This window comes from Ochotona princeps, chromosome 4 (genome assembly GCF_030435755.1).
Source record: "Ochotona princeps isolate mOchPri1 chromosome 4, mOchPri1.hap1, whole genome shotgun sequence".
Taxonomy (NCBI): domain Eukaryota; kingdom Metazoa; phylum Chordata; class Mammalia; order Lagomorpha; family Ochotonidae; genus Ochotona; species Ochotona princeps.
This window is the reverse complement of record NC_080835.1, coordinates 84,383,569-84,399,931: the sequence shown is the minus strand read 5'-3', so window position 1 is coordinate 84,399,931 and position 16,363 is coordinate 84,383,569. Positions and strand designations below refer to the sequence as shown.

The following is a 16,363-nucleotide window of genomic DNA, read 5'->3' as shown; positions in this document are numbered from 1 at the left end:
AACACTGCCCCATGAGGAATATTAAGGAACTACCCCTCCCTCCCTCTTTGAGATCCTAAGCCCCAAAGATTACCTTCCCTGGAAGCTTCTCACGTGCTTACCCTTCCCCTCTACCAGGGCCTCGTGGTTAGTCCACCTCGTGCAGTTTGGGCAAGCGCTGCCGTGCGTTGCAGACCAGTCTTGGCTGTGACCTGCTCTGACATTATTCAAGAAGTCTCTTTGCCCTTGTCCCATCTTCCCAGTGAAGACTGTTACTCAGACCCATGGTAACATTGTGGTACCCACACCCCAACGTATCGGCCTTCAAGCAGGCACCACAGTTGACAATTTGATTTTTGACCACTCAAGCAGTTTCATTTCCAGGAAAAATATTCTGTACACTGCTCAGAAAAAGTCATTTCTTTACATTTCCTTTTGGGGGGGTGTTAAATTATCATATATAAAGATATTTCTGAAAGATTAATTGATCTTTTTCACATTCTGATTTAAAAATAAATTTTAGTATCTTAGGACTTACTATGAAAGCAATACCACTAGGTACCATTGACATTCAAACATGTGAGGGAAGTGTTTTTTTTAAATAGCTAGACAGTGGAGTGGGCAGTGTGGTGTGGTAGCAGATAAAGATGCCGTTTGGGGAGTAACCATGCCAAATCAGAGTTTCAATTCAAATCCTGGCTGCTCAGCTTCCAATTCAGCCTCCTGATTGTGCATCCTGAAAGGCAGTAGAAGATGGCCCAAGTAATTGGACCTTTACCACCCATGTGGAAGACCTGGAGGGAGCCGCAGAATCCTGGCTTTGGCCTTGCATTGTTGCTGGCACTGAGGAGTGAATCATTACATTGTCTGTCTCCCTCTCCCTCTCCGCCTGCCCCCCATGTGTGTGTTATTGTCTGTGTCACATTCTGTGTATGTCATTGTATGTGTGTGTTAGTCAGTTGCCCTCTATGTGCATGTCTCTTGCTCTCATTGTCTCAGTTTGTGTGTCTGTCTCTGTGTGTGGCTCTCCGGGTCAGTCTGTCTCCCTGTCTGTCTCTCCTGGCTCTCTGCTACCTTTGTGTGTGTCTAACTCTCACCCTGTGACACGGTCTGTCTCGTTCTCTCTGTGGCCCTCTCTGTATGTCCCTGGCAGTCTCCTCATCTCTCCCTCTGTAGCCTTCTCTTGCTCTGTGTATGTCTCTGCCTATGTATGTCTGTCTCACTGTTCGTCTCTAATTGTATGTCTTTCTCTCTGGGTGTCTATTTCATTGTCTCAGTCAGTCTCCACCTCTGCGTTCTTTCTCTGTGTGTCTCTGTCCATCTCAGCCACCTCTGTGTCTCTAACTCTTGCTCTGAGTCTCACGGTCTTTCTCTCCGTGTGTCTCTGTCATCTCTGTCATCTCTGTGTGTCTCTTGCTCTGAGTCTCTCACGGTCTTTCTCTCTGTGTGTCTCTGTCCATCTCTGTCTCTCTTGCTCTGAGTCTCTCAGTCTTTCTCTCCGTGTGTCTGTCCATCTGTCTCCTCCGTGTGCACATTGCTCTTTCAGTATATGTGTCTCCCTCTGTCTCCACTCTTTCACTGTGTCTCCCCCTGCTTGCCCCCTGTGTGTGTATCGCCCTCCTTCTGTGTCTCTGTGCATCTCTGCCTCCTCTCCGTTTTTTGTCTCTTTGCTGTCTCCCTCTGTGTGTCTCCTCTTGTGTGAGTGTGTGTTTTGTATTTCTGTCTCTAACCTTCATTCTGCTTCACTCCCATTCTATGTGTGTGTGTCTAACTCTGTTCTGTGAGTCTGTCTCACCTTCCCTCTGTATTACTGTCTTAAATAGATGATAATAAACATTACAGGGTCCCTCACAATGGCTCAGTTAACTAATCCTCCCCCTTCAAGTGCTGGAATCCCATGAATGTTGGTTCATGTCTCATCAGCTCCACTTTCCATCCAGTTCCCTACTTGTGGGTCAAAGTGAGGGGTGGTTCAAAGCCTTGGGACCCTGCATCCGTGTGGGAGACCCAGAAGCAGCTCCTGGCTTTAGGTTGGCTCAGCTCTGGCCATTTGGATGAAAGATCTGTCTTCCTTTCAGTAAATCTGCTTTTCAAATACAAACAATACATCTTTTAAAGTTATCTACACATCCTTGACAGAATAAGTATTTCAAAACATTTATTGGTAGCAAATGTTCTGTGCTTTTGTGTAGCTTACACATGTATTAAAGCTCTGGTTTGCTTATTTGAAAGAGTGACAAAGAATGATCTTTCTCTTGCTGCTTCAGTCTCCAAATTCTCATGGTCAGGGCTGGGACAGGCTAAGACCAGGATCCAGGAACTCTGTCTAGGTCTCCCAACTGAGGGCAGGTTTCCATATACATGAAGCATCTGTTGCTGCTTTCCTAAGCACCTTAACAGGGAACTGGACTGGAAGCAGAGCTGCCAAGATTGAAACCTGTGTTCCCACATGTGGCCCAGTATTGCAGGAGGCAGCTTAACGCATTGCAGCACCACTTAAGAACTATTTATTGAACAGATTCATAAACATTCAAAACATTTGTTACAGCAAATTAGGTGGATTTTGCATCAGTGAAATATTTTGCTTTTACTTATGTTTTATAATGAAATCCAACTAAAACTGGGAAAATAAACATAATCTACCTAGTAACATTGGTGGGGAATTTTGCCTTATATTTTATGTGCTTAATTATACTCAGTGTGTAGCCTGCTTTGGTTTGTTGCCAAAGTGATATGTAGTGTCATCAGTTTGCTTTTGGAAAATGTGTTGTCTTGTGCCAGTTATTAGCATGTTGCTAATTAGATTTAGAATGTGCATTTTTAAAAGTTTCATTGCATGATATATGGAAGTTAATCTTATTCAGATACATTCAGACTAACATTTTAGCAAAGCAGGAAGATTATTCGAGATGTTTATTTGCATATAATAATTTATACCTATGAATACCTACTTAGCCTAAAGGAGTAAAATTTTCTTTTAGCTTTATTAAACCAAACTAAGTGGAAGGCTTATGTTTGAGTAAAGGTAGAGTATATAAACTTAACTACTTTAAAGTAGTCGCAATATTTAGGTTTAACTTTTGAATATACAAAATAGTATTTGCATGTACTGTTAAGTGAATTATCTGAAACATTAATATATCTTTCCTTTTTATGTTAATTGTATACAGTGTTGTCAATGGTTACTAAAATTCTTTCAAAAATATTTCAGCTCAGCAGTTTATGCTTTACTTGTTCAACTAATATTAAAGCATAATAAGTTCATACATTTCTAATTCAATTAAGCTGTTCATGGATCTTCTATATGCTCAAGTCATTTTGATAATAGAGAATGTCAAAAATATTGCGCTGTTTTTCTGCTTTAACCATTTATCTCTTAGTTGCTAACAGGAAATACTTTTTAATAACAACTCAATCTCATGAGGAATGCAAGAACAGTATCAAACCCCAGCAGTGCTTTTCTTTACCAAAGTCTGCAACTAAAAGCAGATTTGGAAGTATATAGAAATATTTGTGAAAACTAGTACATTAATAGACTTAAAATGAACTTTGCAAGTTCCCAAGTTAAATTTTGTTGACATTAAATAGACTGATAGAAAAGCTCCCAGCTTCAAAAGCAACAGTGTTGTGAAACATTATTATGATAGTGCTGTTTCATTTTGGAGCATGGAAGTTGTGGATGGCAGAGAAAAGTAACTTAAGGCACTAGCTGGCATTAAAACTAGGTGTGAATTCAGATCACTTCAGTACAATAAATATGTGATGTTTGCTGTTCTTTTCTAAAGGGTTTAGGCCAAACCAGAAGAAGGCCTGTACTAGGTTATTACCTTTCACATTGGCTAAGGAATGTGACAATTACAGTAGTTTCTGAATCCTAAGGCTTTGCCACTTAAGCAAAATCGGTGAGAAGACAAAGATTAGTAACTGACAGTTAAAAATTACCTTTACTTGAATTCCTAGCCTCCCCCGCACCGCCCTGGGTCCCAACTCAAGAATTCATTCTCTTCCAGTTAACAGGTTAACGTATTCTAAGGCTATATTTTTCCATATTTTGATTCTCTGAAGAATCTTAAAAATTATAATTGAGATAGTTAAAGCTTAATTGGCAGTTTAGGAAACAATATATACACAAGGAACATCAATATTTTCTATATTTCTATACTAAATATTTAGCCATTTTATGTACAATATTAGCATATAAAAGGTTATTTAATGAATGGTTGAATAACTGCCAGGATGATCAATTCAAATAAATTGGAAAGCTTCAGAACAAGACAGATGGTGTTTTTATTGATTTGGAAAAGGGGTCTACATAACCTGCTTTAATTATAATTAAAGCGGGTTAAGATTTAGTAACGTTAAGATGGAGTAGTTTTTCCTCAAGGACTTATACAACAAAGACCAGAAGAATAAAAATTGTGTGTGCGGGGCTGGGAGGGAGGGCTTGGGGGGAGAGGCAGGTAAAGGATAAACATTTTGAAGGATATTAGAAATTTCATATAAATACCCACTTAGTCTAAAATAGAATGTGGTGTTCTATTTTTTTTCATGAAGGAAAAATATTTATCATAGCATCATAGGAAACATTTAGCAGATGTTAAGTATGTATTTTCTAGTCTCATCGGATATACAGTGTTTATATACTAAACTGTTTACTCTATCTCCTGATTCTTCCAGCATCCTACTATGCAGGCAAGCGTGACTTTCCCCAGTAGGGAAACTGATGCTTAAGGGAGTAACCTATTTAAAGTCAGGAGCTCCTAGGTAAACAGAACAGCCTTTAAGTGCTGCTACAACTGCACCATGTTTATGGCAACTTTGCCACTTCCTGTTTACCTTGGGTAACTCCACAGGCTTCCGATTCTTCATTTGTAATACTCTAGAATATGTCTAGCTTATCTAATTTTCATAGTAGTGCAACATAACTTATTTAGTATAACCATATTCAGTAAAAGCACTAATCCTCAATTAGAATGGCAAGTACCAGTTTGAATGCCCATCATTAAGACAAATGTATTTCCAAGCTCTGGTCACTGAAAAATCCCAGCATGTGAGAACTACAGATAAGTCCTGACAGGCAAATCTCAAACTCTCTGGCATTATTTCTCTTGAAAGGAAACAGGGAAACTCAAAAGTAATGACTAATTTTATTTCTGGGCCAGGCACTATACAAGATGAATTTATAAACTGACATGCTAGAAAGACATGGAAGCTATTGAAAACGTATGAAAACTGAGGAGCCAACTTGCAGAGCTCCCGTTGAGGAAGGACTACAAATATGAATATCAATAAGATCATAATTGCATTGCAGTAAAGAACATGATATAGTTAAAGTCTGCCAGTTCATAATGCTATTTTATTGATCACTTTTAGAGTATGTGAGAAATTCATTTTGAAAACTCAATAAGGAAAATTACACAGCATTTATCTAGCCTTCCCTATTTAGGTTACAGTTTCTGGTAACAAAGTTAAGTCAATCTTTTTTCTTTACATATATTCCTATTTGGACTAAAGAAAAATAAATAGCTTAATTCTTTATAATCTTGAATGAAATGATCATTAATTGCCTCTAGTATCTGAAAAGACAACCAGATGTTACCTGCCCTTTAATGCAGTGTTTTTGCCATGCATTGCAATTGAACTCTTACAGGAGAGTGAGGAACATAGGGACATGATGCTAATGGAAAGAAGTCAGAATGTGAGATTCTTCAGGACAGTTTCAGTAAACTTGCTGGAAGACAAGAGGGAAAGATTAGAGAGTCAGGAAACTTAAAAGACAAACTAAAGAATAAACTGTACTTGAATTTGGATTCTACCAAAAAAAAAGTTTCTAAAGAATGATTATTGTATGGTAATACTACTGTTTGACCTTATAGTGTATACTTAAATATTCCTAGATAAGATGTTTTAACTCCTCTGTTTGGCTCAGGACACTCCCGTATTTGGTGCTTTGGGGGCATTATCAATGGAAGCCAACTGGCCATTTGTTAACTGTTACAGCAGTGATATGGGATATAGATTTTATTAGTTTTTAAAGAAGAAAATGTTGACGTTATTTTGGACTTTCTGTTATAAGCCACTTGAAAATTTTGATTGATGTATTTTATAACAACTTTTTTTTCAACAGGGTGCATACGGCCCTTATTCCCCTGATGAGTGCATCTCTTTACCTCTTTATGCAAGTGTTGAACGGGACCGTGTGGTAACCAATATTGATGTTCCTTGTGGGGGCAACCAAGACCAGTGGATTCAGTGTGGAGCAGCTCTCTTTTTAAAAAATCCATGACATCTAACTGTAACAACAGCTGTCTTAGCAAAGCAAGACATATTGTGTCAATTCTAAATAAAAACTGGTCTATGTTTGAAATGTTAATTCGAAATAGTGTATTGTTACCCTATGTCAATCTCCTTTGGTCTTTCTTTTAAATACTGTATACCTCTTCAAGTGCATATTTTGTATATGCTTGTATAGATAACAGATTTAAAAGAGTTTTTAAAGAATCAGTAAGTATTTTGGATATCTCTTGCAGTTACTTAATAAAATATAAGATCACTAAATTTTATTTCTTCTATGGCTTTATAAATACACATACTGCCTTTAAGCTGTATGTTCTCCAGTGTTTAAAGTTAAAATATGTATTACTGTTAGATTTATTATAAGATCTATAATTCATTAAATAGTCTTGATCATATAATTACAATGAATACATGAAGGGTAGTGAATTAAGGGAAGAAGTATTCGGAGGATGCACTATAGTAGACTGATTATTCAATACTTTGTTTCATTCATTATGGGGACTACTAATTTAATTCTATAAGATGTTTAAAATCAAGAACAAAAAATGCTTTGTGATTAATTGGTACACACTTCAGTAGCCTACTAGATTATTTCTAGTACTGTTATAGAAAACAAAATTTAGAAAACTGACATCCGTATTTTAATCTGTTTGTGTAACTCCTTTCTGATAATCATTTTTTATAATTTTGAGAGAAACCTGACAAATTGCAAGGGAGAGTATTTTTAAAAGACTGTACATTAGAAGTAGCAGTTTCTCAAAGGAACCCAAAAGCAATGGGATATAAAGAGGTGGATATGACAGTCCAGTCAGTCCACTTGGGACACTATATGCCTTAGCCAAATACCTTGGATTGAGTCCCACCTATGCTTTTGAACCAACTTAAGACTCGTGCAACTGGGAGGCGCACATGTTGGCCTAAGTTCTTATGCCATCCATGCGGAAGATCTTGGTGGAATTCCTGGCTCCTGACTCCAGCCTGACCCACTTCTGCTTGTTATGGGCATTTGTGGAAGAAAGCAACAGAAAGAAGTGTGCTCTCGCTCTCCCCATGTGTGTGTATTGTGTGACTATGATTTTATATATGTAAAAGTAAATAAACTTTTAAGGAAATAGGAAACAATAGCTTAGAAACCAGTGTAAGAATGTTATACAAATAATATATGGGAAACAAATATAATTTACCATGCAAAGAAACAATTTTCTGGAATGTCTGGAAGCTGAAATATTTTACATGGAAATTCCAGTTTCTCTGCAATATAAATTGAGTTGATAAAGCACAGCATTCACCGTATCACAACACAGTTGCATCAATTTGGGTCTAATGAAGGTACAAGAAATACTGATTTTAATATGGAAATTTTAAAAACCTAAGAAAACTCCAGTATCTTAAAGTAAAAACTCAGAGGAGATCATAATTGGAATAGGGCCTTACCAAAACTTGGGGTTCAGACTTCACAGGAGAAGACATAGCCACAGTATCCTGAGAGGTTTTATGAGTTATCCAGACGCAGCCTACAGGGAAAGCAGGAAGTAACCATCTGGTGACAATGCCAGTCACAGGCACTGGCACCAAGGGGAGTAGAGCTTGAGGCAGGCCCGGGCTCGGTAGCACAAGATGTCCATGTTGAGCTGAAAGACAATCGCTGCCCTAGGCGGGTGTAGGGGGGGCAGAGGGGCTGCAGCATCAACAAAGCACTGCTGTCCCCTATCCACTCTCTGTGGCAGCTCATGTGGTCACCTTACTGTGAACAAAAGAAGCCTCTTGTTCCTGCAGGATCCCTTTCACTCAGTCTGCTGAGAAGGACAAGAATTGCGCTCATTTTCATAAAGGGAGATGCTGAGCAGAACTCTGTGCATTTCTGAAGAGAAGATATCAAAGAGGAAATGTACAGCAAAGAAGCAGACATTGCACCTTTGGCACGTCTGTGTTCATCCAGTATTTAGCTTGAGTCAGTCAGTATATGCTGAAGTTATATTTCAGGCAGTATGGTAAACTTCAAGGTACAAGGGCTCTTGAACTATGTCCTTTCACAGTATATTCACTGCTGTACCTTACTGCCTCCAACAGCACCTGGCACATCGATGTTTCACAAATATTTGCTTAATAAATAGTCTAAGGAGATAGAACAAAATTCTATGGGATCAAGAGTGGAAAAGATTAATTTTCTTTTTAGGAAAAAAAAAAGGATCAGGAAAGGTGAGCGTTGCGGAATGGATAGAAATGTCAGTAAGCAAAGCAAAAGGGCATGGCAGGTCTTGCAACAATGTGAGCAGAGCTGCTGTAGGAGCAATTGTGCAGTGTCCCAACCAGCAAAGGCCTTAATTAATCTGGCTCTAGATCTCATGCTTGTGAACTACAGTGCCCCCTCTTACCCACAGGCCATACAGTAGTGCAGAAACACCATGAGCTATGATTTCTTCCTATGCAATAGAACCCAAGATTTATAGAGTAAGAGATTAACAAGTGATGAACCATTACAACAATATACATTAGCAATTATTTACTGCAGGATCTGTCAGAATAGTATATCTTAAGATTTTCACTCAAGGAAACACTTTGGCTTTTCTTTGGCATAACTGACCTGTTAGCATCACTACCCTTGCACTTCAGGGCCATTATTAAGAGAAGTAATGGCTCTTTGAACATAAAGCACAATGGCAACCCTTGATCTGAAAACCAAGATGGTGACCACATTGAATATCAGCAGGTGTATGTACAGATGAACACACTGGACACAAGGATGAGTCATCCTGGTCATCCGAACAGTCTGGCCTAAGATTTCATTACTCAGGCCAATTTATAACTCAGGGAGTTCCTTGGGACATTTTCCCTTCACCATTTTCAGACCACATTTGATCATAGTAATTAAAAATCTGGGCATCAGAACCGCACATAAAGGGGTGGAGAAGACTACTGTATCACTCAGTCAACAAAGTAACCCAAGGAAGAAGCTACCTAGCTGGCCAGGACTATGAAGGTGAAGAACTGACTGCTCGGTAGATTTGAGAACTGTTAAGACAGTGAGACATGGAAAGACATCTCTGCAGATCACCTTATCTGAGATTAACACTGCTTTACCAGCTCTTTTCTGTTACTACAGACAACTACATTAAAGAAAATATGCAGAGAGACAAGTGAGATAAATGGTGTACTACGTTTTCTGAATATAAGCACAGTAGCACAATGGTTGGATCATATGGCAAGTCTATTTCTCATTTTTAAATAAATCTGTTGTACAAGTTGACTGTACGACTTTACATCCCCACCAACAGTATGTAATAGTACCCATTTCTCCACATCCCCATCATTCCTGAATGTCAATTGGAAATGTTTTATTAATGCATTAAAAACTAAAGCACAGGAAGAGGCAAAAAGATAAAACATTAGAATTCGACACAATGGTTTACTTCAGTTTATCCTTTCAAGTGGGTTCTTAGTAGTTAGAAAAATAAGCACACAGATCAAGTCTTTTATAAGATCACCTCAAGGCCATGAAAACCTTAAACTGTATGAACAATGGAATCAAACGGAGTCTAATGCAAAAATTAACATAAATTATATCTATGAATTTTACAAGTTAATTTAATCTCTGAAATCCTTAGAAATATATCTGATCATTATTGGTTCTACTAGTAATAGTAAATCCTTCATGGCAGTGGCTCCTAAAACTTTATAGTGATTAACTATACTATTGCATACTCACACTAAAAACTATAATCTCAGCAAAGCAGGACAGTAGCAAAATACTAAAGTGACTGTTTCCTCCAGGAAATATCAATTTGCTAATTTTTTTAAAAATTATTTATTTTTTATTGGGAAGTCAAATATAGAGATGAGAAGACAGGAAGATCTTCTGTCCATTGATTCATTCCCCAAGTGATCACAACAACTGGAGCTGCGCTGATCCGAAGCAGGGAGCCCAGAGCCTCCTCCAGGTCTCCCACATGGGTGCAGGTTCCCAAGGATTTGGGCCATCCTCTATTGCTTTCCCAGGCCACAATCAGGGAGCTGGATGGAAAGTGGGACTACCAGATTAGAACTGACAGCCATATGGGATTTCTATACATGCAAGGCAAGGGCTTTAGACACTAGGCTACCACACTGGGTCCCAAACCATCAATTTGAACAGCTAATCCCACATTGAACTACCTTTCCAAGAAAACCTGACCAGTGCTCACAAGTGGAGCCACTAAACATCATATCCAACCTGGTATCAGGGGGAGACCTGTGTCCCACTGACATGAACTTATTTTGGCCTACCAAATGCCTTGAGACGCTTTGGGATCTGGTGTTGGTGTGATCCAGGTGTGACCCACCTTCGGATCAGTCATGACAACGAAGGGACTGCCTCCATCACCTCGCCCACAGCATCAGGAATACAAGGAATAAGACTTCAACCACACAGGATGTGAGGGTGGTGGAAGAGGGGCTGGGTGGTGGGGGGAGGATAAGTGATCCCAGGGCTCTGCTCGCAAGATCAGTGATAGTACCCATGCAGCAAGGCCCATTACCAGATAGAGCCAAGAGGCTTCATCCTCAAACCCCTGGACCTGCGCTTCCTTCAGGCAGAGAGACTTGCGTATTGGTAGGACTGACTCATGTCTCAGCCTTCATAATCCCTAGATTTGCAAGAGCCTAGAATGCACTGGCAAGACAGCCAAAAGCTGCTGTGAGTCCTGGCAGAAATATATATTAGTGTCAACTCAGAGTCATCTCTTCCCCCAAATATGGGCAAACTTTACCTTATTGCACTCCAGTCTTAGAGAAGTAAGACACCAAAGTGAATGTAGGAAGGTGTCTAGGACCTCAGCACTCCCAGTACTGGGCAATTTCCATGGTGCCTATCCTCAGACAAGTGCCTGAGATTTGCCAGGTGCACAAATATACAGGACATAAAAGGGAGGGCAGCACAACACCCTCCCACCAAACAAAAAAAACAATAAAAAGATTTAAAAAGTAAGCATTCCCTCCCCTCAAAAGAAATATAGTAACACTCCGGTACAGACTTAAAGGAAAAGGAGGTTAATGAAATGCCTCAGAATCAATTCAAAGATAAAGTGTCTTATAAGCAATTTACTGGACTATGGTGAGAATAGTCTAGGAAGCACAGGAGAGTCAAGACTGTTAGGCAAAATTAGGAAAAAATGGTATCAATAAGGAATTATTTGAAGTAATAGTTTTCATCAAAAGAACCAGAGATCTTGGAAATTAACTCAGTAAATCAAAAGATGCAGTCAACACAAAACTAGATCAAGCAGATGAAAGAATATCTGAACAGGAAGAGCTTAAATATCCCCCTAAAATAAAGATAAAGAAGGATGAGGACTTCCAGGACCTTAGGGACAATAGTAAGCAAACATTTTCATATGGAGTTTTTTAAAATATGAGAACAGAGCAATAAAGAAACAGTATCTATTACAGGAAATAATTTCAATGAAGTTCTCCAATTTTGAGGAAAATTTGATCATCCAAGCACAGAAATCCCACAGGACCCCAACGAGACCAAGACCAAAAGAAATCTTTATGACACATCATTAATCAAACTCTTAAATGTACAGGAAATCTTAAAAATATGCAAGAAAAAAATGACAAGAAAGCCCCCCAACTGACAACAGCTTTCAGTAGAAACCTTACAGTCCAGGAAAATAAAAGGAATATTTTCCAAGGTAGGAAAGAAAAAACACCAATCAAAAATTTCATAGCGGGGTCCAGTATGACGGCTCAGTGAGTAAATCCTTGCCTTGTAAGTGACAGGTTCAAATTCCGGCAGCTCCACTTCCCATCCAGCATGCTGTTTGTGGCCTGGGAAAGCAGTCAAGGATGCTTCAAGTCCATTGGACCCTGCACCCACATGGGAGGCCTAGAGGAAACTTCTGGGATCAGCTCAGCTCTGATCACTGTGGCCACTTGGGGAATGAACCAGCAAATGAAAATCTTTCTATTGAAAATAAATAAATCTTTAATATATCTATATCAATGAGATTCAAAACTGGAAAAATCCTAACATTTATACAGAAACATAAAATAACCCATATAGTCAAAGAAATATTGTGCTGAAGAGATATCCAGAAATCCTCACTACAAATTCTCAACTCAGACCAGCAAAGGCACAGTCTTGCCATTAAGGAGTTTTGGGAAACTGGACATCCACACGCAGATTAAAGCAAGGTCTCAACTTTCACCTTATACAGGAATCAAGTTAACATGCAGCAGAGAAATTTAAATGGAAGACCTGAAACCAAAGAATTGCCAGAAGATGACATGAGGGAAATGCTTCAAAATACTGATACTAATTACATAGATATGAGCGATATTCATTTACACACTTTACACACACACACAACACAAACAGGATGAGATCTGCACAAATGGCATTATATCAAATTAAGCTTCTACATCATAAAAGAATCAACAAAATAAAAATTGCAATGTGGAAGAGTATTTGCAAACTACTTTGTCAAAATTGTTGTCAGAATACTTGATGATGTTTAAAAACTATAGGCAAAGGATTTGAATAGATAGTCCTCAAATACATATGAGCAAACTGCTGAATATACCAGCTGTGAAAGAAACAAAACATAATTACAATGAAATGTCATCTCACCTCAAGTGGAATGGGTATTATAAAATATACAAAACAAGCAAGTCCTGGCTAGCAGGTAGAGAAAAGCAAATTGGTGAGAACACAAGTTAGTGCAGCTACTACACAAATAGAGGTTCTTCAAAATAAAAACAGATCTACGCTACAAATCAGTTGTTTCACTTCTGGGTACTTCTCCAAAGGAAATGAAATCAGAACACCAAACAGAAACCTGCAGCTCTTCACACATACTCAAGCTATGTAAGCAATGCAGGTATCCGTTGTTGAAGACATGAATACACACAGCATGGCAGGTATACACAATGGAATATTATCTAGCCATAAGGGGCACTGAAATTCTGTCATTCTGAAGGGTATTATGTTCAGTGAAATAAGTCATACACAGAAAGACAAATATTATTCCTCATTTGTTTAGGTTTAAAAAAGTCAATCTGAAGTTAGTAGTAGAGACTGGGAAGGATTGAGAAGTGGGGTTAGAGGGAGTTACCAGAACATAACCGGAAGCAATAAGTTCTAATGTTTCTCAAAAAAAGGGGAGCGACTATCGTTTAAGTATATTGACTGTAAGGAGAGAATGGGACCAGCACGGTGGCACAGCAAGCAAGCAGCACCAGCGTCCCCACATGGGCACCTGTTCATATCTTGGCTGCTCCATTACCAATTCATCTCCCTGCTGATGGTCTTGGGAAAGCAGTGGAAGATGATCCAAATGCTTGGTTCTCTACCTCTGTTTGGGACACCTAAAGAAACCCCTGTCCCTGGCTTAGACCAAGTCCATCCTCAGCTGCTAATGACAATTTGGGGAGTGAACCCACAGATGGAGGATCTCTCTTGTTCTCTTCCTCTCTCTGTACCTTTAACCTTCATATTAACTTTATTATTTTTTTAAAAAAATATTTTTATTGGAAAGGCAGATTTACAGAGAGAAGGAGATACACAGAAAAAGGTTTTGTCTACTCCCCAAGTGGCCACAATAGCCAGAGCTGACCCAGTCCAAAGGCAGGAGCTGCTTCCAGGTCTCTCACTGGGTGTAGGTACATGCCCAAGACATTTAGCCCTCCTTTATGGCGTTTCTGGGCCACAAGCAGAGAGTTGAATGGAAGTGGAGCAGCCAGGATATGAAGCAGCATGCACATGGGATCCCAGTGCTTGCAACGTGAGGATTTAGCCACTGAGCCATCACAGTGGGCCCTACCTCTCAAATTAATAAATATATCGTAAGAGAACAAGCAAGCAAGCAAGCATTGGAAGAGAGGAGCTGGTGAGCCCTGAACATTTTTAAAAGAAAATGAAAAAATACCTTATTTGTACCACTTACACCATGTTCACATGTGCTGAAATATTTCATTGTACCACACAAAAATGCATAAATATTATGTTTCAATGCAGAGTGAGGGAAGAAAGTCATCTTTCTACTGGTCCTTATCCCAAATGCCCACAATAATTGGTCTGTGCCAGACGAAAGCCAAGATTTAGGAACTCCATTAAAATCTCCTTGGAGGGCAGCAGGACTTGAGTGGTGGAGCCATCATCTGTTATTTCATACCAAAGTATGCATTAGTAGGAAGCTAGATGGGAAACAAAGGCAAGATTTGAAACTGGGCATTCCAGCATTACATTTGGGTGGCCCAGGAAGTCTTATACTGCTTCAACACAATGTCTATCCCATCCACAGGTCCCGATCATCATAGTGTTCACTTCGAGTATACACATTCTTCCCAGCCAATTATACCTCATAAAGTGGGAGAAAGCCTGGTATGGTACATCAAGCCTCAGTGCAGGTTTTCCTTGGGAAATTGTTTACATAATAACAAATGAAACCAAAGTGGACATTACTCTGCACTATTTTCATCTTGTAAGATATCCTCAGGATTTTTGTGTTCTTTCTCCTGAAAACAAACCAGAATAATTCCTATTATGTTACATGTGAAATATTGGTCCCAGTTATTGAATAGTCAGTTCTCATTAGGTTGTGGTAGAGTAAAACACACCAACCTATAAGTGACTTACATTAGTAACACTTATTTTTGGCCACTGGGAGAGGGAAGAGGAGGGATGGGGGAAGGCAGACTGAGGTGTTGTAACTACAAATTCTCAAGGCAGCTGAGCTCTGGGAGGCTGGTATCGGAGGAGGCAGCAGTGAGGGCAGTACAGTAGGCCAAGGACTTGTAAAGCCCATTTCGCACAAGCATGTTGACAAGGAAACAGATTCCCCTGAACTGCTGATTGGATTCCTGAGCCCTGATCTAGACATGCAGGCTGAGAACCCTTGGCAGTTAGACCTCAGAACAAATTCAGTGAACTTCTCAGGTTTTCATAGTAACCATAGCAGAGAGGAACGGTGCTTAAATTAGCCCAGAAAAATATTTTCAGGGAAAATGATGTTCTCCATTTTCTGTAAAAGTCAAAATCGAAAAAAAAAAATCAACATGATTTAGAGTGCAAACTGTCTACTGGATTTTGCGTGAGGGAGATTTAGAATCACAATATTCTCATTTTCTATAAAAGTCAAAATCTATAGAAAAAGTCAATATAATCAAAGTGAAAACTGATGGATGGCTGGATTTTACATGGTGAAGATTAACCGTCCCCTGTAAATGTTCCAAAGTGGTAGAAAGCATGGAGCGAAATGACATGTGCCGTTTGAGGTTGTGATTTCCCTCTTTCTGAAGGAAAAAAAAAAATCAATGGTAAGAATTTGAGAATTTATAAATCTGTATCGTCCTGTCACTTTTGTTATGATTCAGAATTTCTGTAGAACTATTTAATCATGTTTGTCCCCTAAGAAGTCCAATATCAAACTGTTTCTTCTAGTTCTTTAGTCAATATTTTAGAAAGTGTTTTTAAAAAAGCTATTTTATTCCTTGAATATCAGACAAGAGTTTCTTTTTCTTGAAGATGAAAAATGTCACTAAAATGTATTCTGATCCTGGAGTCTATACTTGGAAACTTGGTAGCAATTTAAAGGTTTTAGAATTTCTTAGCTCTATAAAATTATTTTTTTTACACTCTTGATAAGTTTATTTTTTCAATATTCTCCTTTGGGGTAATTCAATTAATCTTGGAGTATTCTTCATATACTGTCTTCTATGATCTCACTTTCCTGAGCTGTCATTTCTGTTATTTTCCTTGTCATCCATGTATCTTCAGAGTCTCTTCTGTTTTCATAGATCTGTTTTTAAAACATGAGTTATACTACTGGTAATTCTAATTAATTTGTTTCAACAAGGAATGTTCCGATTTCTCCTTGCTATTCCTATCTCCATGAAGAGATTGCATGTATCCTCACTAGATTAGATGCAGGAACAGGCCGGCCTGGTGGATTAGCAATGGCTGAAGCACAGATTTATCTCTGCATCTTTCTGTTCTCGCATTGCCACATACTCATGGGAGTTGGATCACTTTTCCCGTCTTGGTGGTACTTTCTCCAGCTTACTGTCAGCCTTGAGGACCTGCCGAGGGCCCTTCTGCAGGCAGGATGTT

General features: G+C 39.0%; 1 protein-coding gene across 1 annotated transcript in view; it reads left to right on the top strand.

The window, feature by feature from the left end:
- Positions 1–6,473, top strand: part of DYNC2H1 (dynein cytoplasmic 2 heavy chain 1) — a 280,093-nt gene extending 273,620 nt beyond the window's left edge. The window contains exon 90 of the mRNA XM_058663973.1: positions 6,107–6,473. Within this exon, the coding sequence (XP_058519956.1) occupies positions 6,107–6,265 (159 nt within the window). The 3' untranslated portion in view covers positions 6,266–6,473. The remainder of the gene's footprint in view (positions 1–6,106) is intronic.
- Positions 6,474–16,363: the final 9,890 nt, after the last annotated feature.